The sequence below is a fragment of the Aethalodelphis obliquidens genome, unplaced genomic scaffold (assembly GCF_003676395.1).
Source record: "Aethalodelphis obliquidens isolate GAN/ISIS:26980383/991018 unplaced genomic scaffold, ASM367639v1 scaffold2, whole genome shotgun sequence".
Classification (NCBI taxonomy): Eukaryota; Metazoa; Chordata; class Mammalia; order Artiodactyla; family Delphinidae; genus Aethalodelphis; species Aethalodelphis obliquidens.
In genome coordinates this window covers 11,586,238-11,612,344 of record NW_020837946.1, presented here as the reverse complement: position 1 = coordinate 11,612,344, position 26,107 = coordinate 11,586,238, and the positions used below count along the sequence as shown (strand labels likewise).

The 26,107-nt window shown below is 40.2% G+C and overlaps 1 protein-coding gene across 9 annotated transcripts in view; it reads left to right on the top strand.

Moving 5' to 3' along the window:
* The window catches only part of RHBDD1 (rhomboid domain containing 1), a 112,155-nt gene that overhangs the window by 22,387 nt on the left and 63,661 nt on the right, over window positions 1–26,107 (top strand). For 5 of the 9 annotated variants that reach the window (XM_027119780.1, XM_027119770.1, XM_027119838.1 and 2 more), the window contains 2 exons: window positions 337–844; window positions 2,103–2,235. In XM_027119780.1, coding sequence (XP_026975581.1) covers window positions 412–844; window positions 2,103–2,235 — 566 coding nt within the window. In that variant the 5' untranslated portion in view covers window positions 337–411. The remainder of the gene's footprint in view (window positions 1–336; window positions 845–2,102; window positions 2,236–26,107) is intronic. The other 4 variants (XM_027119809.1, XM_027119819.1, XM_027119800.1 and 1 more) reach the window with 1 other exon arrangement.

The window sequence follows — 26,107 nt, the reverse complement described above, 5'->3', positions numbered from 1 at the left end:
TTTGTGCACTATCTTTGTATGTTTTTTTGTTAGGTTATAAGTTTGTTTATAAGGAAGACAAGTTACCTTTTCATGGCATATTTGTCAGCAAAAGCATACCCATCCATTAACTGGTCCACTGGGATCTGGGATGACATTTCTCCTTTAGGATGTAAAATGAGGAGGGACATCAGCCAGTGTCCTGGGCGTTACTCTGGAAGACACAGAAAATAATGCTTCTGTTAGATGGGAGATGAGATATACATAATGTAAGCCCATCTTTTAAGTGAGCACGTCTTGTCACTGTCCTAATTCTTAATTGACGGATTTTCATGTGCATTTTATTTTACATCTTAGGCTCAGCTGCCTCTGTATCTTCCCAGATTCTTCACGTCTGACCACATTTTCCCGTCACAGGCTTGATATCTAACCATGCAGCGGAGGTCAAGAGGAATTAGCACTGGGCTGCTCCTGCTCTTTTCTCAAATCTTCCGCGTTGGGATCAACAATATTCCACCTGTCACCCTAACAACTTTGGCTCTCAACATCTGGTTCTTCTTGAATCCTCTGAAGCCGCTGCTTAGCTCCTGCCTTAGCGTGGAGAAGTGTTACCAGCAAAAAGACTGGCAGCGCTTACTGCTTTCCCCGATTCACCACGTGGATGATTGGCACTTGTATTTCAATATGACATCCATGCTCTGGAAAGGAATTCATCTGGAAAGAAGACTAGGAAGTAAATGGTTTGCCTACGTCATCACCACATTCTCCATACTCACTGGGGTGGTGTACCTGCTCCTGGAATTTGCTCTGGCAGAATTTATGGATGACCCTGACTTCAGAAGGGACTGTGCTGTAGGTTTCTCAGGTAAGGCAGATGCATTTCTAAGGTAGTCCGCATGAAAACAGTAAGGGAGGTGCAGCTGTTGTCATTTTTTGAAGCAGGGGTCCCAGTTGGTGAGGGAACTGAATTCTGAGTGGCTAAGCACTGCTGGGGCTTGGATTTTGGTGAATAGGCTGATTGGAGCACAGGAGAGACATAGATTTTGCTGTTTCCCATTATGCCGCATCATTCACTCTTGGACAGTTGAGACTAGGGTCTGCCCAAAGGTAGTTTTGTAGGAGACGTGGTCCTGGAGATATGCACTGGCTCCATTATGGTGGGATGAGGGAGAGAGGCACTGGTGTACTTGTGGGAGTTCTCTAAAAAGATGGGTATGCATCTCAATAACGCCATTAAAATAAATGCACCACACCCTACAATGGCATGCTCACTGTGTTTTCAGAGCCATGATAGTCTTTATACATAATTCATGCTGTTTAATTAATGTAACAGGTCCCTAGGGAGGTGGCCTTGTCTTGATTTTGTAGATGAGGAAGCTAAGGCCCAGAGAAGTCAGGTAACTTGCTCAAGGTTGCACACCTCATAAGTGACGGAGCTGGGATTTGAACCCAGTCTTCGTGGCTTTAAACACGTATTACATTGCCTCTCACTGTTCCCCTCACTAGTTCTTTTTTTACATTTTTCTCATAGGACTAAATTGCCATCAGGACTTAAAATAGGTATCGTGAAAATTAGCATGTGAAGGGTAGGAGGGAAATAGTCCCGAAACCAAAGGAGATCAAACCCTTCCCTCTGTTTTCCCTGCCGTCCTTACCCCTTCCCTCTAAGGTGCATCCTCATGCATCTGATTGTGTGAGAAGAAAGGAAATAAGCCCTGCCTTCAATATGTCTTTCCATAGGAGTTAGAAAACTACACGTTAATGATATTTTTTGAATTGAGTTAAAAATCACATAGAATGAACGATTTTGAAGTTTACAGTTCAGTGGCATTTAGTATTGCACCATTGCGGGTGTCTTATTCCCATTTTATGTGTTATATATTTAGTAGCATACTCAAAGTCAGTATGAACTTCCGTGTTAAGAAACATCAAAGGAATGATTGCCTTGAAGACTGTTTTTCTACCAAATGCTGGGTTGACTTGTAAGGAATAGAGTATGTTTCGAAGCAAAAAGTTGGATGTAATGGAATAATCATTTTCACTTTCAGTTAGTTTTCTTTGTAAATGTTAATCATCTCCACATTTGGATTGTTGATATTTATATGCTCTTTATCCTCTTTTAGGAGTTTTGTTTGCTTTGAAAGTTCTTAACAACCGTTATTGCCCTGGAGGCTTTGTCAACGTTTTGGGCTTTCCAGTACCCAGCAAATTTGCTTGTTGGGCAGAACTTTTGGCTATTCATTTCGTCTCGACAGGGTAAGTGTTTACTCTTAGAGAATACAAATGAAGAACCTGATGTTCCATAGAGAAAGAATTATAGTCATAATGAGGTAATCAATTGTCTTTTACAGTGAAGTTTTTCTTTAACTATAAGGACAGAATCCAGCTTAATGGTTTTAATGTCAGATATTCCCGTGTTTGAATCTAGTCAGCTACTGACCTGAGTGATTTTGATGTATTTGTCTTATCTGAGTTTCCATTTCCTCACCTTTTAAGTTGAACCTGATACACAGATTTGGGGATTAATATTAACCAGCCTGTCAATTAATTAATTCTAATAACAATAATCTAAAGAGGCACATAGAAACCACGTTAATTAGAAAGATACGAAATCAAAAGGTATGTTGGTCCAGTGCTTTTAAGCAATTTTAGTTGTGAATTTTCTTGGTGGTAGACTCTTTAAACAAAAGACTTTACTCACAATTTTGATATAGAAAATTGATCAACTCTGAACTGTTTTGGATGGAGAGGAAGCATAGGGCTCCACTCCCTTTGCCTTGCCCCTGTGTCACTGACTGCCTTAAGAGGCACCTCCACAGAACCTTAGAGCTCCAGGGAACACATTTTGGGAATCACTGATGTCTGCGAATTTCCTTTACGGGTGAGGACAGGGAAATTCAGAAGGTTTAGGGACTCATCAAGCAGTGTCGTGGTAGACACTAGACTAGTTAGGATTCAGGCCTCTGGACTCCTGGTCTGGGTGTTCTCGGGGGGGAGACGGGGGTGAGGTGGGGCGTGCTTTTCCGCTTTGGTTCTTTTCTCTACTTTCTGTTCAGGAAAAAGAGAGTGAATTGTGTTATTTTCCCACCTCTTCCACCAGCTGCACTTCTCTTAATCTGTGTAATGCACCTGGAAGCCCATGGTTTGCTCATTTATTTTTACTTCGGGGACCTGGATGCTGTTTGGAGAAGGGGGAGATTCAGGAAGATTCAGAAAGAAGTAAGAAGGATATTTTTCTGCTGCTGTGCTTTTCAGACAGGAGCTTTTTTCCTCAGCTTTCCATTTGTGTGACTGCGTTGGGTGTCGTACTTTATTTGAGAGTATTCTCCTTGGGCTGTGTGTCAGCCCAGTAACCTTGAGTCCTTCTTTAATGCTAATTTCCCATCATGGGCAGCCATTGCCAGCTGGTCCGTAAAAGGCAGTGATGTGGCCACTGAACACCACTCATTTGCAACTGTATTGTTATCTTGTGACAGTTCCACGAAGAAAGCCTAACAAAATCTTCAAAGTTTTCTTTGAAAAAGGGTCCAGTAATGTCTGTCCCTTATCTGAACAGCCCTCTCTATACCTTGTCACTCACAGCTCCCTGACTTGCTTGATGTGACTCGGTTCTCTGTGGAGACCAGAGACTCTTGTGTGTGAGGGCAACACCCAACATTCATATGAAAATCACTCTCTCTGGTACTTGAACTTTTATTCTGTAATGAATCCATTGAACAGCAATGCCTTTAATAGTCTCATGCAACTATTTCTGAAGACTCCATCACGCATTTTATTTTTTTAGGGTTCCCCCCCCCTTTACATAGATAAGGGATGGTTGCATTTTTATGTAATATGCTTATTCTGCGTGGAGGGACCTGATATTCTGAGCTTGGGAATTAAATGGAATTTCCTTTGCAGTTTGAAAGACAAAATCTTTTGGTTTTTAAGATTTGACTGCTTTGAATGATAAACTTCTGATATCCAGGCATCTGCTTATGCATGTGTCCATTGAAGACGGAGCTGAACGCTGGTCCAGGAAACCTAAGAGGGGCATGCTTTTTGAGATGGATCTTGGAAGGATGGGGGAAACCAGAGCTCTCTGGGCTCTGCATTGTTATTCTCCTGGTGGTTGTCAATTAGAGTTTTCATTGGGGAAACACTGTAAATCTTTACAACAAAGCCTGCTTTATCGACGGACTTAATGAGCTGCCCTTTGGGAGAAAAAAAAACCTGCCAGGCAAACATTTGGTGGACCTCTGTGTTTTATGAAAGCCACAGAATTAGTAATTTCCCCAGTTAGGGAGTTTTATGGAGGGAAGCCACTCCAAACAGCCAGCCGTTGGTTCAGCACTGTGAGAGGTTATGGACTTGACCAGCAGAGTGACGTAATCGCACTCCTTTGCTGGAGCTTTTGCTTTTACAGTTCTCGTGTGTCCCTTGTTTCAGTGACATCTTTGCCTCACGTGGTCTTTTACTTCCCTGCATGTCCTGGGGCCCTGGTAGGTGGTTGTGTTTAAAGAAGTGACCCTCCTCCCAAGGTGGCACAGTGGGGAGGTGATTGCAAAATTCTAATTTTCACCTTAAAGCTCAAATTTTATCATTGACAATAAATATCACTAGTTGTTTTTTTTTGTGGTACGTGGGCCTCTCACCGTTGTGGCCTCTCCCGTTGCGGAGCACAGGCTCCGGACGCGCAGGCTCAGCGACCACGGCTCACGGGCCCAGCCGCTCCAAGACATGTGGGATCTTCCTGGACCGGGGCACGAACCCGTGTCCTCTGCATCGGCAGACGGACTGTCAACCACTGCGCCACCAGGGAAGCCCTCTTTTTTCTTTTTAAATGTGCATGTGTGGCTGTGAAAAATACAGCGACTACTGGTACTGTTTGGAGTCACCGCCTTGATTCATTTGATTCAAGCGGCCAAGGCACAAGCAATTGGACCCACCATTGCTTTTATACCACTAATGCAAACATCAACACGTGGAAAACGGCACATGATACCTCAGTATAATTATGAAAATAGTTCTGACTTCATGAACTGCTGGAAGGGCCTCTGGGACCTCCAGTGGCCCATGGAGCACACTTTGAGAATCGCTGCTCCCAGCTCTCATGCTGCCTCTCTAGCACTACTCTTGACCGTTTCTTAGCTTGTATGAAAGGAAAGATGGGGAGCTTCATGCAGTCAGGGATGGCAGAGAAAGGGAAGCAGTGAAGTATGTGAGAACGTATATTGTATAACCACTGAAATTGCTAATTAACGGTTGCTAATTAGCATGAACTGTTAACACTGTCTGAAGGAGAATGGCCACTTGTCACTCTCATTACAGGGACTGACTATAAGATCTGCCTGTGTTCCACACAGGACAGAATTCCTTAGATGCAGGGAACTCCCGTCCTACTTTCAGTTCTCTCCTTGCGTCTGCTTACATTTTGTGCTAAGGTGCTTCTGGCATATTCATCTAAAATGCAACATGCAGTTCTTTCTTCCCCAGTAGTACTGAGATAGGGAATATAAAAGAAAAGTGCATTCGGCTGGCATATACTGTTTGAGTGTCAGTTGACACCCCTGTGGATCTAGCTACGTAGTAGTCTATTGGATTTTTGCCTTGGGAATTAGAACTGAGGTTGGGGAATAGCAATTTGGAAGATGACGGTAACACCATCTCCTGTCCCACATGTTCTTTTAGAACTTTGCCACTCTACCTAGAGGTGGGGTCCAGTGTACCTCCCCCTGAATTGGGTGGATTTGTGACGCAGTGTAATCAGTAGATGGCAGCAAAAGTGCCATGTTAATTCTGAGGCAAGAAGTTTCTTGCCTTGTGAGCTGAAACACTTGCCCATGGAGCCCATGTTCCCTGATTCCACCATGCTACGAGGAAGTGGCGCGTGACCTGTGAGTGAGTGGCCATTATATACAGCCATGAGTCCCCTCAGCCTCAACATTGTGGAGCAGAGACCTGTCACCCCCTGTGCTTTCTGAATTCCTGACCCACAGAATCTGTGAGTGGAAGAAAACAAGTGTTGTTTTATGTCACTACATTTGGGGAGATTTGTCCTACGTAATGTCAACGAGTTGAATGAAAAAAAAGGGAGGGAAACTAGAATGAAAAGCAAAGGAGTACAAAGGGCAGTGTTTGGGCAGTGGGGGAGAGAGTGGAGTGAAAGCAGAAGAGAGCCAAGGGTGGAGGCCTGGGGAGGAATCCATGCTGAGATGCTGTGGTACCACGAGTCATAACATCACCACTCATCAAATAGCAGGGCTTTAAAGCAGTGGTTGGCAACTGTGGGTTCTAATCATTTAAAACGTTCTGAAATCAATGTAGTGGGTCACAACCAGCATTTGAAAGAAAGAGAGAGAGAGGGAGGGAGGGAGGAGAGGAGAGAGGAAGGAAGGAAGGAAGGAAGGAAGAGAGGGGAGTGGGAGGGAGGGAAGGAAAGAGAAAGATGGGTTAGTGTTGAATGTGGTAAGGGTATTATTTCAAGGAACTTTTGTTTTAGCTATATGTATGTGTGTGCTATATTTCTAAAAATGTATTTTTATTGTGGGACACAGTACAAAGATTTTGGGAGGTGTTGCTTTAAAGCAGCTACTAGTTGCTTAAACTAGAGTTAAATACATTTATAGGATCAGAGACATTTATTGCCTTCAGCGAAAGAGGATTAGATTGCCAGGTCTTTGGTGGCAATGAGATGAACAGGCTGTGACTCCAGATTTCTACTAATTTATTGTCTTTCATTAGAATAAGTGCTAGTTTACAAGGCTTAGCAATGACCGAGGGAACTCTCAAGATAGCTGTCTGTGTATGGAGGTGTATGCTAACAGAGTTAGACTTCACCTAAACCAGAAATGCTAGTAACGGTTGTTCAGTTATAAAGTTATTCGTAAAAATCCTTTGAGAATTCAAGAGAAAGGGGTTATCTAGAGCAAAGGAGACAATGAAGTGTAAAAGTTGCCACATTTTCCCAAAAAGTATAATATTCCTCTCCAAGCCTTTTAAATGTAGACGTATTCAATAACTTAGTAGAAAATAAAACAAAACCTGAATGGATATAGGGTTAAAATATACATTGGGAGTTTGTGTAAGCAAGCAAGTGGCAAATAGGTAAATCCAATGATACTTAATTGTGCTTTGGAGAGAATGCTCCTTTGACAAGAATGGCCTGATGGATGAGAGCTAAGCAGGAACTGTGGTCTTCTCAGGGCTGGGGCTGTGTTATGGCAGCCCATGGAGAGGAGAGAGGGCTGCTGTCTGAGATTCCTGTTCTTCAAGGGCGGATTAAGTTGTTTTTCAAGAAGTTATATTACACAATTGCATCTTTTGTTTTGTATCTACTGGGACGGTTGCATTTTTCTACTAAACTTGGATGACAAATGTTGCATATATAGAATTGATACTCACCCTCTGTTTTATTTCACTGAAACATGTTTTCACAGCCTGTTAAAGAGTTCAGTTTGAATCAACGTCCCAGGACTCTCCTGAGCAGATTTTTCTTCTGCATTCCTTGGATGTCCATTGATATATTTCCTCCCTTTTCCCTTTACAGACTCCTGTAAAGGAAGGTTATATAAGTTATATAAAGGAGTTAGTTAATTTGTCTGTCTCCAGGAGGGCTTCCAGTTGACCAGGACTCAAGGTGAGAGCAGTACTTAACCAAAGCAGTGATTCCCTTGAGTTAGGTTTTACAAGATGAGAATGAGAAATTTCGAGGCAGAGAACTTTCCCTCCCACTAGAATTGGAACTCTTCGAGGGAAAGGGAGTGTGTAAATCATCTCTCTAGCTCTGGAGTCCAAGTTTGTGGCAAGAGAGGAGACCCAGCCTTGTCCTGAGCCCATCCCTGACCACCATAGGAAGAGCTTCAAGCTAAATAGGAGGTGCATTAAGAACAGAAAAGAATTGTATCTGACTACTAAGTTTCATCTTTCTTTTATAAGAGATTTAATGTAACAATTTCTTTAGAAAACTGGTTATATTACGTAAAGAATTAAACTGAAAAGAAAGCAGTAGCTGAACGAGAGTGTAACCTAATTTCTCAGCTCCTAATTGAAAGAACAATATATTCATTGTAGAAAAGTTGACGATATATAAAGTATGATAAAGAAAACAAATTGCCCATGGTCTCCTTCCCAGAGAAAACTACTTTAAGCATTCTGCCATCACACACCTCTTCCCTTATACGCAATTATATTTCCTATTTTCTCATTTAACTTGTTATAAGCAACAGCTCTTCAAAAGCCTCAGTTTTAATGGTGTATAATGATTCCTGTTGTGGTTCCTTTATTTTCTCATTCACTAATTTTACATGCTAATTTTATTACCTAATCGTCCAAATTATAAGTGAGGATGTCTATCAAAGCATCATTTGCTAGTCTTGGCTCCCAGGTCTGAATATGTCCTCAGAGTAGATTTCCAGAATTAGAATAATGGATTTGAACTATTTTCATGGCACTTTTATACATTTTACCAACTTGCTTTCTATAAGTTTGTTCTAGTTTATAGCCTACCAACAGCATATGAGAGTGTCTGCTTCCCCACTTCTTGGCCAGCCTGAATATTTGCTGTAAGGTTTTTGGAAATCTGATATGTAACAAAAATTATTCTCTTGCTGTTATTTATACTTCTATTGTTAGTGAAATGGGACAACTTTTTATTTCCTTTTTAGTAAGTTATATTTCCTTGTCTGTGATTTGTCTTTGTGTCCTCTACATATTTTCAGGACGCTATAATTGTTCATTGTTAGAGTGATGATACTGAATTTCAAGGTGTTCTTATTAGATTATATATACTAAGAAACCTTAAGTACACAGTACAATTTTAAGTTCTATAAATAATAACTTAGCCAGTGTCTATGGGGATTTTTTTTTTGGCTGATATGAATGGATAAAGATTTATTCTAAACTATAGCTAAGAACAGAAAGTCTTTTACACTGAAAATCAAGAAATGATATGATAGGTTGTTTTGGGAGTAGATTGAAGACAGGATTTATTTATATGTTTTAAATAAATTTTATGTTTTAGAATGGCTTTATAGATTTACAGAAAAATTGTGAAGAGATACAGAAAGCTCCCACATAACCTGCACCCAGTTTCACCTAATTTTGACATCTTAACATTAGTATGGTATATTTGTTACAGTTGATAAGCCAATATGACACATTATTGTTAACTAAACTCCATGCTTTATTCAGATTTCCCCAGTTTTCATGTGATGTCCTTTTTCTGTTCTAAGTTCTTATCTGGAATACCACATGACATTTCATGTATCCTTAGGCTCCTGTGTTAGTCAGCTTGGGCTGTCATAACAAAATACTGTAGATTGGCTGGCTGAAACAACAGAATTTTATTTTCTCACAGTTCTAGAGGCTAGAAGTCCAAGATTAAGGTGCCAACATGGTTGGAGTCTGGCAAGGACTCTCTTCCTGGCTTGTATACGGATGCCTTCTTACTGTGTCTTCACATGACGGGAGAGGGACAGAGAGAGACAGAGAGAGAGAGAGAGAGTGCATGAGAGCATGCCATCATGAGAATCCCACCCTCATGACCTCATCTAAACCGAATTATCTCCCAAAGGCCCATCTCCAGATATCATCACATTGGGAGTTAGGGCTTCAACATATGAATTTGGGTAGAGACAAAATTCAGTCCATAGCAGCTCCTCTTGGCTGTGACAATTGGTTTTATTTTTAATGAAGAGTTGTGAGATATCACTCCTGAATGTCCGTGTATATAAGCATTAACTTCCTTTTATTTGCCCTCTTGTAACCCAGAAGTAGTGTTCAGTTAGCCATGTAGCATGGTTTCTAAGCAAGTTTTAATTTAGGTGTATGGACACCTCTTGTCTTCTGTTAAATGGAACTGCTGTGGCTCCACTGTAAAATGTGCATGTCATACACAGAGGTAGATATGAGAAATTTCCATCCCGACCAGAGCACACCAGCATGGAGGACTCCTGCTGTCTGTAAATTACTCAGACCTTGTTTCAGGCCTGCTTCACCCAATTGGCTGGCTCAGAACAGCAGAGAAGAACAGTAGGTAGAAATAAGGAAGCAGCTGTTTTTCCAGTTGAACACAGAGTTGTCTGGAATAAGGTTCACTACTCAGGTTGAAACTAATTGGCCATCATGCTGTGATGTAATTGTGGATGTGTGGATGATAGCACTTACCCAATCTGTACTTAACTAACTAGGCTTGTTAATGGTCAATTCTGGTGACTTAGTGACAGGTGCAAGACTTGGATTTACTGTATTGGATGTCTCAGGTAATGACAACTGGAGGCTATTTTTAAAAGATAGAATTTTTTAAAAATCAAAGAAAAGTCATATGCCCTAAGTTAAAAGGTGATATCAATAAGTACATCTTATTAAATTAAAGAGCTCTGTATAATGTGTGTTACAGGAAAAAGGGTGTTTTTTAATCTGAGAAGTTAATTACCAATTGTAGCAATTATTTTGAGTTGACTTTTTTTTTACTAATATTTTTTTTAATGAAAAAAAAGAACCCTGTGAAGCACATTTATTTCCCTTTGGAGTATTTAGAATATGCACTTTGGTCTGTTTGGAATTTTTTTTTCAGGAGACACTATTGGAGATAAATGTTACAACTTTCACTCTCAATTAATAAGATGATAAATCACATCTCTGGAACTTCCTGATGTATTTTCTTAATTCTTCCCATTTCAGTATAAGGAGGAATGTTTTTAAATAGAAAGTTCTTTATATTTGTTAATTTCCCCCTTCCTCTTCTGCAGTATTAAGTGATTTTTTAGTTAAAAGTCTTGGGAGTTAAATAGTCAAGAGGACTGTTTTCCATTTACATTCAGGTTTGGTTCAAATTGTACAAAATGAAGACAGTCGGTGCTATGAATTGAAATCATTAGTACATCAATTATTCTGTGATAACCAGCTGAGAAGAGGCTGTAGACTACTTGAATGCTCCTTCCATTTAAACTTGGCTTCTCATTAGCTTATATGAGAGATGAAATAATTTGATTCTAATTTATCTCTCTTTAAATGAACATTGTTCCCCTCTGAATTCAAGAGTAGAACATTTTAATTTTGTAGTCATTTATAACACACAGGTCAAATAAATAACAAGTTTTATTTCTAGCAACATATCTCTTCTATTATTTATATTACTATATAGTTCCTTGATTCTAAGACACACTTTTTTTCCCCTACGTCTTTTTAGGGCAAAATAGGCCACAAACATAATAAAGATAACATCATAAATCAGTGGGGGAAAATAAGGGTTATTTAGCAAATGGTACTTGAAGAATAGTTTAACCATTTGGAAGAAATTAAACTTATAGCTTTAACTCACGGTACTCCAAAACAAATTTCATATAGATTATGTTTAGAAGATTTAAAAAACAACATCTGAAAAATGTCTAGGAGTGTGTGAGGGAAATTTTTCAGTTCTTGAGTTGGGAGGAAATTTCTAAACCTAAAAACAATGAATATAACCTCAAATGAAGTCAAAAGCAACACTTTTTTTTCCAGGTCCAAATACATTATACATTAAAACGAAAGGCAAAAAAGTTAGAAATATATGTGGAAAAAGAGGATCATATCTTTGCGATGAACAGTAATAACTGCAAGAAAGAAGTCCATCAATAGACAATGTACAGAAAAAAAAATTAATCAGTGACTAATAAATGTAAAACATAAAAATCCATTGTTGACCAAATACAGAAAATTAACATAATAAGCTATTTTACTTATTAAACCAACAAGATTAGAAAATTATTACTGTTGTTAAGAGTTTGGTGAAATGGGAGTTTACATAAACTTCTGATGGGACTGTATCTTGGTACAGACTTTCTGAAAAGTAATTTGATGATCTGTATCAAGAGCTGTAAAAAGTTTATACCCTTTAGTTTGGTAATTACCTTTCTAGGAAATTGTCCAAATTATAACTGTAAATACAAAAAAAATTTTTTTGACGTGAGTATATTTATTGTCATGAAGTGTTGGAAAATTGGAAACCACTTAAATATCTAGTAATAGGTAAGTGGTTTAATAAATCATGTTGTAATAGAATATTATATAGCCATTAAAATGCTATTTTCAGAGATTATTTTAATGGAATTGGAAGATCATCAAGATAAGGATAGAGGGAGTTCCCTGGCGGTCCAGTGGTTAGGACTCCACGCTTTCACTGCCGTGGGCCTGAGTTCAATCCCTGGTCGAGGAACTAAGATCCTGCAAGCTGAGCACAGCAGGCCAAAAACACAAAACAAAAGATAAGGGTAGAAAGTAGAATACAAAATATTACATATGATGTGGTTTCAGTTTTTTTCCAAAGTAAAAATAGTCACCAAAAGGACTAAGAAAAGCACATAAACATATTATTACTTGTTAACGTTATGGAATTATTTATTGTTTTTATTCAACGTTTTTTGGCCAGATCCTCTATGGTGAGCATGCATTATTTACAGTGGAAAAATTGAGTTATTAAAATATTAACAGTAGCATATTTTCATGAGTCTTAACTTACCTGTGCCTCCTAAGTTCCAGGAGGGCAGAGCTATAGTCTGTTCTGTTCACTGTGTATTCCCAGTGTCTAAAACAGTGCTTGGCCTATCACAGTTACTCAAAAGTGTATGTTTGTTGAATAAAGACAGTTTGGGGTGGCTGGCCCAACTAAAGATAATAGGCAAAGTGTAAATTGTTGAGTTACTGACCCGAGTTCAGAAGTCTAGAGAGGAAAGAAGTCAGATGCAAAACCTGAGTGCTGAGTTAGAAGGCAAAGTCAATTCAAATGGACAAAAAAGAAAACAACACTCAGGAGGCTTGAGAGGCAGCTCAGCAAGGGGGCTAGAATGCTTGAAGCGCCCCTCAGTGCCCAGCAGTGCCTGGGCCCGTCGGCCCAGCCTCATCTTACACAGAGACCACACATTCCTACATGAGATAATAAGATAAACAGGGACTGTGTACCAGGCTACAAAGGCAGCTTCAATCACCTCTAAAAATAGAGATTTTATAGGCCATATTCTCTGATCACAAAGTAATAATAAAGACTTTAAAAACTAAATATCAGTAAAAGGAAAAAAAAATTCCAATAATCATTCATAATCACTTGGAAATTTAAATAACTCCATGATTAAGAGGAAAGTTAAAAAAAAACCTTTAGAAATGAACAATGAGAGCACTCCATGTCAAACTCTTAAGTGCTTTTTATAATATAGCAAGGAAGTTTTAAAAGTAAATAAATGAAGTCCTCAACTTAAGCTAGAAAAGGAATAAATACAAGATTAGAGGATGAAGAAATTGATAATGATAAAAGCAAAATTTAATAAACTAAAAAGAAAAAATGATAGATAATTGGAGGGCCGTATCTTTAAAAAGACGAATCAAATGGACAAGTCTATGGCAGGTTTAATTAAGAAAATTAGAAGGAAAACTTGAAGCAGTAGATATGAAAAAGCAGATGTAAGTAGGTATGGAGGAAGCTAAATCAACTTCTAAAAGGGTGTATATTTTCATAAAAAAATTTTTTCTGGGGCTTCCCTGGTGGTGCAGTGGTTAAGAACCTGCCTGCCAATGCAAGGGACACGGGTTCGATCCCTGGTCCAGGAAGATCCCACATGCCGCGGAGCACCTAAGCCTGTGCACCACAACTACTGAGACTGCGCTCTAGAGCCCACGAGCCACAACTACTGAGCCCGCACACCACAACTACTGAAGCCCGCATGCCTAGAGCCTGTGCTCCGCAAGAAGAGAAGCCACTGCAATGAGAGGTTTGCGCCCCGCAGCAGAGTAGCCCCCGCTCGCCGCAACTAGAGAAAGCCCGCGCACAGCAACAAAGACCCAACACAGCCAAAAGTAAATAAATAAATTTATTAAAAAATTTTTTTTTCTGTTTTAAGAGATCACTTTTTTATTATTATTAAAGTTTTGGACTAATATTGTTAAACCCAAAAATTCTTTTTAAAAGAAAACGTAGAGATTTTATGATCCAAACAATATTGATATATAATCCTTACAATGTCTTTGAGTTTCTAAGGTGTATTCCAACATCAGTATTGCATCCAAAGTTGTAGAATTTATTTGATGAGATCTTACTGAGTCAGTTTGTGAGGGCTTAGATCCTGTAACTTTTGAGGGAAGATGTCCCAGTGTAACTGACATTGTGCAGATTTTGGTGAAGCAGTTAATTTTACTTTGAGGGTGATATAAATTCATTGTATGATATAAACCAAGTAACTTGAACTCTGAACAAAGGCTCACATTACTTCCTATTCCTCTGAAGTGATTTTGTGAAGTGTGATGCACCAGTGGGTAAAAATACTTCAGGACTTGCTAATGAAAGACAGAGTATACAGAATCTGCTTTTCTAGCACATATTTTTATAGATGTTGAAAACGGTGTTGTCAAACGATATTTTAAAAGCTGTCAGGTGTGTGTGTTTTTCAAATGAGTTTTAAATAATTCAGTACCATGCAGGCGGCAGAAAAATGGCCTTATAAACTTGCAGTGCTCTTTTGTACTGAATATACTAGTGGAGTCTATGAATTAGAAATGAACACTATTCGATACATCTTTTTACTAATAACCAGTATGGTGTTGATGGAAATTCTCTGTTACTAATGTTTCTCTTTTTCTTTGTTTTTTTGTATTTTCCCATTAGAGAATTGCCTTAAAGTCGTTTCAGCACAGGTACCACATGTGTACTTATGGTAGGTTTCTAATAGGAGCCGTGATCACTGACTCATGGCAGCCTCCTCCCCTTTTCTTCCCTCTTGTGTGCTGCTGAGTGAGGGATGAGGGGAGAGTCCACGTGGAAGACAGTTCACTTTGAATAAGTGTGAGATTCCTAAGAGCTTGCCTACCCGGATAGGTGGTGGCCAAATAACCTTGTGGAATATTAAGTCTCCTCCTTAATTCAGGAGTCTAATTGGGAGTGAAAAAGTAAGGATCATAGGTTATGATGAGTCTTCGCCACATTTCTCATTGACTCATTGCTCCTCTCATATTTCTCCTGATCTTATCCAGGAAAACTTGTTTATGCGGAAAAGCTAAGTGGCATGTGTGGTCCTCTGTACAGTTCTTCCTCCTGCCAATAAAGAATTTTGGTTTTTCTGAAAGTGGAAGAATTTTCTCCTTCATCATGGTCATTATTATGGTTCGTATTTGGTTTTGTTTTCCTCAGGTATTTTACACTAATAATAGCGGTCTTAGTCATGTTCTGGAGTTATCAGATCTCTAATCTGAGAATCTCAGAGTTAGGCACTAAATGGCTTTCATGGCAAAAGATTTAAGGTGTGTTTGCAGGGACTGAGAAATGGCTCAAGTCACAACCACAGTGATTGGAGGGTTATAGCTAGACACAGGAAGGTTGAAAACACCTGTCTTTAAGCTTTTTGCATTGTAGCAGTAATTTTAAAGATCTGCCCTAAGAAACAGTAAAAGTTCATTTAAAATTCATAAATTCCACTCCCGTGTCTCTCTGAGTACACCACATATGGTTGCTATCAATGTCTTGAGCATACTGATCATATACTATTTAACGCACATTGTTTGCAACGATGTTTCAAATGATACAGGATTGGCTCATTCTGAGTACCGTAGGCCCCCCTTCTCCTCCGAGGATACGTTCCAAGACCCCCAACGGATGCCTGAAATCATGGATAGTGCTGAACCCTATATGTATGTTTTTCCTCTACATACATACCTATAATAAAGCTTAATTTATAAATTAGGTACAGAAAAAAATGAACAACAGCAATAATAAGATAGAACGATTATAACAATATACTGTAATAAAAGTTATGTGAATGTGGTCTCTCTCTTAAAATATCTTATTGTACAAATTTAATACCTTTTTCATCTTAACTAAGTGCTTATCATACATTATGACAGCCAAACTTTTGCAGTTTGAGGTGTGACAGCAATACTAGCACAAATTTCTTTTTCCTTCTTCACAATTTCATGGACAGAAGATTCATTCTCATCGTAGATTTTAGCAACCTCATCGTACAGTTTTTCCTCTTTATTAAGTTGAGAACTGTCACCTTTTCACTTAAAGGAAGGACTTTATGGCTTCCCTTTGGCAGATCCAAATTGCCAGCATCCCTACCCTTGCGCTTTGGGGCCATTATTAAGTAAAATAAGGGTGATTTGAACACAAGCCCTGTGATAGCGTGACAGTCGATCTGACAACCCAGATGGCTACTCAGTGTCTAACAGGCATACATGCTGGACAAAGGGATGATTCACACCCCGGGCATGACAGAGCAGGACAGTGACAGGTTTCATCATGCTACTCAGAACAGCACACAATTTAAAACTTATGAATTGTTTATTTCTGGAATTTTCCATTTGACATTTTTGGACCACGGTTGACCTTGGGTAACTGAAACCTTGGAATGCAAAATCATGGACCAGGGAGCACTGCTGTATTCAGTCTGAAAAGACTCATGAGAGCTGTTGTTCCCTGTCAGGTAGAGGTGGACTGCCCAACTAATGAGAGAGGTGTTCTTCCTGTGGTCCATATTATTCTAAGATCCTCCTCAGAGGTCTTCGTTTTTAATGATGGCTTGATCTGGATTTCATAGATTTTTGCATGTCAGTTTCAGTTGAGTTTTCTTAAGGTTCAGCGCAGAACCGACAATAAAAAAAAAAAGATTGAATGGGGAACAGGCGGCAGAAGTTCTTAGAAAATAGTAAAGAAGATTAAAACCACCTGGTGAAACAAATTTTTCAGTAGATTTGAAAAAGGCACACATTGTTTCTTGAAAAAGTTTGTTGAGAGGTGCAAATTAGAAATCAGAGTAGATTAATTCATTTTTTGGAAGTGTTTTGTGGGTAAAACATGATCCATTATATTGTTAGACTTGTGTTACGTGAACAGTTATATGGCTCCTGGTTGTATATGTGGAGTCTTGTTCTCATGTTCCTCATGGCAGATTATACATCCTACTTATGCTCTCCTAGACGCACAGAAGCTGAGCAAAGGCAGGCAGAGGTGTATCCATCAGTGAGTGGTACTGGGGATGGATCCATTACTCAGTTCTCCTTTCAACACACACTTATTGAGTGTCGCTTCTACTGTTCCTCATCAGTTAAATGGGGCCAGTAACAGTACCCGTCTCATGGATTTGTTGGGAGGACTAAAAATACAACACAGGAAGGTCCTGAAATCAGTGTCTGGCTCCTTGGAAGAGCTGCCACCACTTCACTGCCCCTGAGCTGTCTTCTGTGGGTACGAGAAGAAGGGTGGATGAAGCTCACACAAGTCTGAGCACATCAGAGTCCCTGAGAATAACACCTTACTGGATAAAAGTATCTATGGATTTCAAAGAGCTCTTGAGTAGAGATAGTAAATGAGTAATTACAAATAGTGTTTTTCAGTTTAAAAAAGTGAGGTGGGTGGATTTTGACTCACAATTTTGTTTAATACCTACAATGTATTAGGCATTATATGAGACACTTTTATGTGTATCTTCTCTTTTAATCCTTGCAATTTTATTTTTATTTCTCCCACACGTGGCGAATGGAGCTGTATCTAGTTCAAGGGTGTAGGTTCTGGAAATTCATAGTGACTTGAACATCTGGGTTAATATTTCTTTAGTGTGGTAACATCCTTTCTGACAGTTTTAGTAGAATATTCAAGCCCTCCATTCCACCTGGAGTCTTGGCCAACACGGGAACTGAAATAGTGTAGAGCAGAATTCTCTCTGAGACTTAGAGATCTGTTGGTTCTACATTGCCTCTGTCATCTTTGGACACTTTAATTGAGGTTCTTTTAGTTACAGTTTAAAGAAACGCAGCTCAAACTAACTTGATCAAAGAAAAGGACCTCTGTTGGCTTACATAATTAAAATTTCCAGTGGTGCTTTTCAGGGTTTCAGAGACATCAGATGTGCTGGGATTCAACTCAAGCAATGTTGTCAGGATTCTATCTCTATCTTCTGTCTCTGTTTTTTGTTTTTTCCTGTGTTGGCTTCTGTATTAGTTATCTATTGCCATGTAACAAGTTATAGTAAACATAGTGGCTTCAAACACACATTTATTATCTCATGGTGTGTGTGGGTCAGGAGGCTGGGCATGGCTTAACTGGGTCTTTTGCTCCAGGTTTTCTCGCGAGACTGCAACAGAGGTGTCAGCACTGAGGTCTCATCTGAAGGCTTGACTGAGGAAGGATCTGCTTCCAAGCTTATGTAGATTTTGAAAGAACTCAGTTCCTTGTGGGTTGTTGGACTGAGAGCCTTGCTGTCTGCTGTCAGCCAGAGTCTCAGTTCCTTGACACTTGAATCTCTCCATAGGGCAGCTTCCTTCATCAAAGCCAGCAAGGAAGAGTCTGCTAGCAAGGCAGAAATTACAGTCCTATGTAACATAATCATGGAAGTGGCATGCTCTGTTCTGTTGGTTAGAAGCAAGTTGTAGTCCCATCCATGCTCAGGGAGAAAGGATTTATGAAGGGCAAGAATACCAGGAATCAGGTATCACCAGGACCATCTTAGAATTTGTACACCACAGCTTCATTCTCAGGAAAGCTCTCTCCACATGCTGACGGAGTTGACCAACAGCTCCTGTCTTACATCAGCGTAAGGCCAGCAATTCTGGAGAAGATAGAGCCACATATCTCCTCAGCATCCATATATGTACCTGTTCGTTACCAGTCAGGATTCTTGACTGAAAACAGAAATTAACTCTGGCATATTTAACCACAAAAGACTTATTAGAAGGATACCAAGCAGCTTCTAGAATTGTTGAGAATTCTGAAGTTTTGGGCTGGAAAAAAACCTGTGAGAACTGGATGGACACTTGTGCCATTGCCACTGCTTCCTTGGACTCTCATCGCCATATTCTCAAGATTAGGAATGAGGTGTATCTCATTGGCCAAGTGTCAGTCCCACAGTTGTGCTCTAGCTGACAGGAAGGGAGATGAGGGAACACCTGCCCTGCTTGGGCCTCCATCAGAGGTGGAACTGTGTATCTTTAACTGTGACAGTGTTCCTCAGATGAGCCCACATGGGTCTCATGGCTTCACTGGGTTACTTTGTCTATAGATGTTCAGCCTAGCATGTTGTCTTGCATAAACAAACATGGGCTGTTTTCAGAACTTTGCAGGTGGTGGTTCTGTGCTCTTGTTCAACATTAACTGTGCCTTACAGGCATACCAGTAAAGCTGCTACAGGAGCAGTATGTGATATGCATGGCATGCCCAGGTCTCTTGAGTCATGTAATAGGTGGGGCATTCATAGTTAGAATTTTGATTCAGACCAGATTTAACCACAAGTAGTATTTACCTTTTCTGAAATTATAGGCTAGCTTTATGATCCAGTTTTGTTTCCCAGTCTTTCTGTTGGATTTAGGGATTGAGGGGTTACCTTAGCTCTTTACTGTCTTCATCTTTGTGTGTATATGACTGTCTTGAATATGTGGGTACATTAGCTAAATTATCATGTTTTTATAAGAACAAAGAACTTGTAAATCTTTTGAAGTAAGTTCATATGTTTCCTTGCATGTATTTTCAAAGCTATACCTACTTCTCTTGCAGCATTTCGGAATATATTAAGACCAACTTCCCAAGGAGGGAAACAGATGTCACTTCTGTGGGGTACTTTGTAGGGTGAAGAGTCTTGCCAATACTCAAAATGTTTTTCTTATTGGCCTACTATGCCAGCCGAAATCTCATTAGAATTTGAATTTTGGCTTAAGATCAATGGTCCTCAACCTCAACACATTAAAAACAACATAAATTGTTGTTATTAAAACAACATAATCAAAATTAAAATTAAATTAAAAACAACATAATCAAAAAGTAACCCAACAAACCCAACAGTGTCAGGGTCCCACTCGAGAGCAATTCTGCAGAATTTCTGGGAGTGGAGTCCAGGGGGCTGTAACTTTGAGAATCTCTTTAAGAGATTCTGTTTTGTAGCCAGGATTGAGAGCCAGTGGATTAAGATCACCACCTGGCAAGGGCTTCCTGTCCATTTGTGTCCTGGTGTACAAGCACAGTGTCGTAGTTACTGCCACAGTTCACAGTCGAGACTGTTCCTTGCCGTCCTCTCTTCCTTGTGTACCCCATGATGAACTCGCATTAATCAGGGTCACCTAAGCCAGTCTCTTCCTGCAACCTCAAAGAGCCCAGCTACCATAGGGCCATAGGATTTCCAGTTATGACACGGCTTCTGAAAATACCTCCAAAAGGCCAATTTGTGTCATAACAGTAGCATATGTTAAAATCAGGCTATAAACAATCCAACTTCTCTTTCATTTTACATTTACTTTCTGGAGGTGATGTGCACATAATCATTCATGTGGTATCCAGAAATATTTTCGTCTGTAGTAATAGCAGATGGCAGAGTGGTTTCATGTGCCAAGCTGCATTTATTCTGCCACAGCGCAGCGTGGAAGTGATCACGGCCTCTTCCAAACAGTCTCGCTCCCCACGTGCGTGTCAGTTGTGGTGGGAAGTTTTCTTGCGTATCAGTTCAATATGTTGTAAATTTACTTGGAATCCTTGGAATTTGTGCATGATGTGGTCACATGAGATGTACTTCGAAAAGAAATATTTTTGAGGCCTAATGATTAAAGGTCATCAATTCCACAAACATTTAATAAGCATTTGCTGTGTGCTAAGCTAGTGGTTTTCCACTGGGATAGGTCACATGGTCCCCAGGAAGGATCTTGGACATTTACAGGACTGTGTGTAGGTGTCATGATGATTAGTGGAGGTGCTACTGGCATTTGGTGTGTGAGGACCAGAGGTACCGGCTGCCCTGCAGCACGCAGGACCGTCCCCTTCCACAACAATGTCCTGCACACCCCACACCCCAGTCTGTTGAAAGGACTTTTCTGTAGGTAAAAAACCTGTTCGTGATTATCCGAGCCTCAAACCTGATTGTGTTTTTCATATAAACACAAAGACTTTTTTTCTTTGGCATAGATTTAATATACAGTGACTTTTCCAGGAAAATTGTAAATTGAATTGTAAATGTAACTGAAGGGAAAATTGTATTATACTTTGCTTGATTTGGAGTCAAAAGTTAGTTACCCTCACGTAAGATCACGTGACCAGTGGAACCCTGCCTGTGGTGTTTGAGTCACAGAAAGCCCATCTGTACCTCCCTGCATTTTTTAACCTCACCTTCGTGCAGATTCCGTACATAGAGGGGCAAGCAAAGGATGACTTTATATGTCTTCTGGTGGTGTTCTGCCTCAACGTTTATAATTCATAGTATTTTACTATGTGAATTAAATTTTTCTTTCTTAATTTTTACAACTGGGGCATTGTGTTGAGTTGAGATTGCACGTGTTTGTTGTGTCTGTGTTTTTAAAAGTATGCGTGTAGGTAAGTTATTTATAAATTCCATTACAAGAAAATAGAAAGAGCATTAAAGAATATTTGGGTTTAAGGGGGCATTGGGTGTGATAGGGTTGGTAGCCAGTAGCTTAAGCAGCAGGGCAACGGCAGAAAAGTCAGCAGACAGGGAAGGTCCTTAAATGCTAGAGGAACTCAGACTATACTGCAGGAGCCCAGAAGCAGCCCCTGCCTTGTCCTGAGGGAAGGCAGACCAGGAAGGCTGTTTTGCTAGGGCTTAGCTGGGCAAAGGGAATGGTGCATACAAAGTTGAGAAGAGTGGAAGCATGGCTTTTGCAAATGGCTCAAGCTTGGGGTGGGGCAGGACTGGGCGGGGGGCAGTGCAGAGCAGATGGAGAGATTTTGGGCAGTTGGAATCTACTCAGCAGTGATATGGAAGATACAGGAAAGGGGACTCTAGGAGGTGTCTAGGAGGAGAAGAACACCGGCCTCACGTACGGAATTACACTGACTCTTTAACATCTGTCCTCCAATTAAGTGTACTGGGTTATTCCTTTATTTTGCCTGTAATTTCACTTGTTTCTTTCATTTAATTGGGCACAACTTCTCATTTTGCTTTGAAGGAGATTAGAATAACAACACAGTTCCTAAAGAAACTTATTAATACCACAAAGCTAGTGATGATGATTTTCATCTGGAGTTCATTTTAAAAGCCCTCGCATGGGCCACATGGGGGAAAGCTTTCTTGACGATTTACCCCAACAGCAACGAAAATGTTTAGATTTATCCGCCACAACGATGAGAGAAATATTGTTTTTCAAATGGGAGCCTTGCTCAGTTACTGTTCCCTTTATATTTCAAAAAAAAAAAAAAATGAAATCACTAAAACACTATTATAAGAAATTTGGAACTAAAAAAGGGGGGATGACAGGCTTCCCTGGTGGCGCAGTGGTTGAGAGTGCGCCTGCCGATGCAGGAGACACGGGTTCGTGCCCCGGTCCGGGAAGATCCCACGTGCCGTGGAGCGGCTGGGCCCGTGAGCCATGGCCGCTGAGCACAAGTGAGAGGCCCGTGTACCGCAAAGAAAAAAAAAAGGGGGGGGGGAATGTATTTTCCCCATATTATCTGTTGCTGTTTTTATGTATTTCTTTTAAATCTTGTTTTTAGATATTATACATATAATTGCATGTGTATAATGCATTATATGTCATATACTTAAAGATATAATATCATGGTCCTATTGTATACAAATGGTCTAGGAGTCAAATAAAATGAAATATGTGAGCAATATTTTGAATCATTCTTCCTCTCAGTTTCCAACTTGGTATCTAGCTACCTACTGAACACTCCCCTAGATATTGCCATTTGATTGTCCTGCAGGCATCTCGGGGTAAACAACAAAACTGAGCACTTGGGCTCTCCCCGCACCCTCCCCCTTTTCTCCCATCTTCCCCATCTCAGCAAGTGGTTCCCTCGTGCATCTCCTTGCACAAGCCAAAAGCCTAGCTTTCTCCCTTTCCCTCACCCCCGACACTGAATCTATCAACAAGTCCTTTTATCTCCGCCACCAAAACAGACCCCAAGCCATTCACTGCTGCCCACTCTTACTGCTGCCAGCCTCTCCCAAGCTGCCACCGTTTCTCACCTGAGCTACATCGGCCTCCTTCCTGATCTGCTTACACTGGCCATTCTTGCCTCTCTAGAGTCTGTTCTCTCAGCAGACAGGATAGATCACTCTTAAGAATTCTCCTGTTTAAGCTTCTCCAGTGGCCTCCCAATGTACTTATCAAGCCACCCAAATTCCTCCGCATGGCACATAAGGCCTATAGGACCTGACTTTCACCTGTTTTTCTAAATTCTTCGCATGCTGTACCCCACGTCCTTACTGTGCTCACTGTCCTCACTGTGCTCAGCCACCTGATAGCCGCTCAGTGCTTTTAAAACACCAAGTTCTTCCCTGCCTCGCAGCTCTTCCATATGTGCTTTTCCCTGCCAGAAGCAGCCATCCTCACCTTGTGACCTGGCAGCTCCAAATCCTGTGGGTGTCACTTTAAATGCCACTTACAGAGCCATCCCAGACCACTCTAGGGAAAGGAGACTCACTTTCCTACACTTCCCACAATTTGCAGTTATTGTGTGTCTGTCTGTCTGTGTCTGTTACCCCCGCAAATTGTAAAATCTGTGAGGCAGTGACTGTGTTTGTCTTATTTAAGTAGTAGTCAGTCGGTGAATATTTGATGGATGGATGAATGAATGAATGAATGCTACTTCCTTGAACCAGCTCATGGAATTCTCTTCCTGCCTGGCTGAGAGACATGGGCTTGAGAGCCAAGGAATTGCTGGGCGTCGTCTATTATATTGGAAGCTCTTTTGTAAAAGAGGCTTCTCCCACCTTTGTAATGCTTGTTTTTGTCCAGGTCATGTTTGTCTGGGACTGAAGTAAATGTCAGCAGTCAGCTCCCAACCCTATGTCTGAGGTTGGAGCCATGTTTATTAAACCAGCAAGAGTAGTAGAGGTTGCATTGCCTTTGCGAGGATGTAATATTGGCAGGTGACTAGTTTTTACTTCTGAAGCCAAAGGTGGCTGGGTGGGGCGGGACGGGGGCGGAATGAGGGAGGTATGGTAAGAGAAACAAAGAGGACATACAGACCCAGTCTCTCCCAGATTGCCATTGCCAAAGACACAGGCTGGTGTGGCTGAAGACAGCATCACAGATAGAAACAGATGGCTTAAGAATAGTTTATCTTGGGAAGAAGCAATACGATCAAGATTTTTTGTAGTGGCATTCATTAAACCTGAAAAAATTCTTACTACATCTTGTTGCTCTAATGCCAGTCTGGGACCTTTTATTAAGATCCCCAAACCCCAGAGCTTCTGATCAGCTCAGTCCCTATCTGGTAATAGTAACTGCTTTTACAGGAGGAAATTCTGGAACGTACAGTACAAGAGGCCACTTCTAGCTGATTGCCTTTTACCTTGCCTTATTATCTTACCTTGTCCAACGCTGTGTCTCCATCAAGTTACGCCCTTAATGAGGTCATTTGCTCTGCATACACGGGAGATTATGTCATAGAGTAATTCATTTTCTGCTTTCTGAGCTGTGCCTGAGAGGGCAGCCTCTTCATCTGCGGGAAGAAGTTGCCATTTAACAGAAGACCTGTATAGCTTATCCCAGATTTCAATCATAGCTTTAGTTTTTGAGTCTTCAGCAGTGCACATGACAGCAGGAACATTTGCATAAGCACGTAAGGTAGCTCAGCCTTACAAGTAGCCTGTTTAAGGAGTGAGGATCGGCCAATGCTGGCATCATAGGAAAGAACACTGTGTGCTGGTGTTAATAATATCCGCATATAGTTTGAGTAACTAAAGTCCACAGTAATATCTTTTTTTCAGCTTTATTGAGATATAACTGACATGTAATCCACAAGAGTATCTTAATCTTACTTTTGCTCCCAAATTATCTTTCCACCGTCACTGTCCCTTATAAGTAATATGTAGCAACACTGATTTGATATTTGCTTTTCATCTTTTTTTCTTTTTTCTTTATTATTTTATAGTTTTTTCTATAAACATGAGCTCCCACTCTGAGTCAGGAAATACACAAGTGCTGTATATCTAGAGGTCCATAGGACAAAAAACAATGGCTGAAGATTTTTCAGAATTCCAGAAAGACATGAGACCTCTGATTGAAAAAACACAGCAAATCTCAAGGAGGGTAAATTAAACAAATCTACACCTGGAATGATTGTTCTATAATGATAGTAAATCCAACACAAAGGGAAAATCTCAAAGGCTGAGAGAAAAGACGTTACCTGCAGAAGAATGACTGTCCAATTGACAGTGCATTTCATAGCAGCAGTAGTAGGTCACTACACCTGTCAACAAAACAGGATGCAGAAATAAGGACCTTCTCGAACATACAAAGGCTAGCAGAATTTTTTAGTCTCAGACTTTAACTGAAAGAATTACTGAAAGTTGGATTTTAGAAAGAAATAAATTGAACCCAGATGTAGGTTCCACCATTAGAGAGCAATGGGCCAATAAAGAAATTGGACATGTTCATAAACTTAAGTAATCTAAGTAAATGGCTGCCTCTGTGTTAGGATTTGAGTATAAACAAAATGTTTTTCCAATTGAGTATATAACTGCTTAGACTTGGTGCTGATGTCCGAAATTCTTCTGTTTGTGATGAATTGCTTTTAGGCAAGGATTTTTAGTGAGAGGTCCATGGATAGGATGCAAGCCATCTATGAACTTCTTAAAATTATAAATGACATATTTTGTGTATGTGTAGTCTTTCTGCAGACAGGATTCATGGCTTTTATCAGATATTTAAAGGGGTTTAGAACCTGGACAAGTTTAAGAACTAATGGATTATGGTATTGTCCCCTATTAAGATGAAATTACATCAGTACTTAACTTGCTCTGACGTTGAGATAGAATGATATGAATTTGATTGCTGGATCTGTCAGTTACTTTGTGGAACTCTTGAGACCCTGGACAGATGATGTGCCTTCTCACAGTAGTGTGTGCAGTGTACGACCTGAGTAACCACACACAGCAACAGTGTATCTGGCTCTTGTGACCTCTTCGCACCATCACAGTCAGTGTTTGATTATAGCTGCTATGATTTTCTCAAGAGAGTCACTATTGAGCTATCAGAAGAAGTGAAGCTTCTCAGTGATGGATTTTAAGCTATAATAATAGGCTTAGTGCTGTTGTTATGTTAATTGAGCACATGTTTTGTGTAATACCTTGTCCAAGTGTGCACAGGGGAGGGAGGGGAGGAGGTGTTGTGTTCAATCATTAGCTCTCCCAGTGAAATTTGGTACAAAAACAGCTATTAACTGGTGACCGGTGTGACTTGTGTT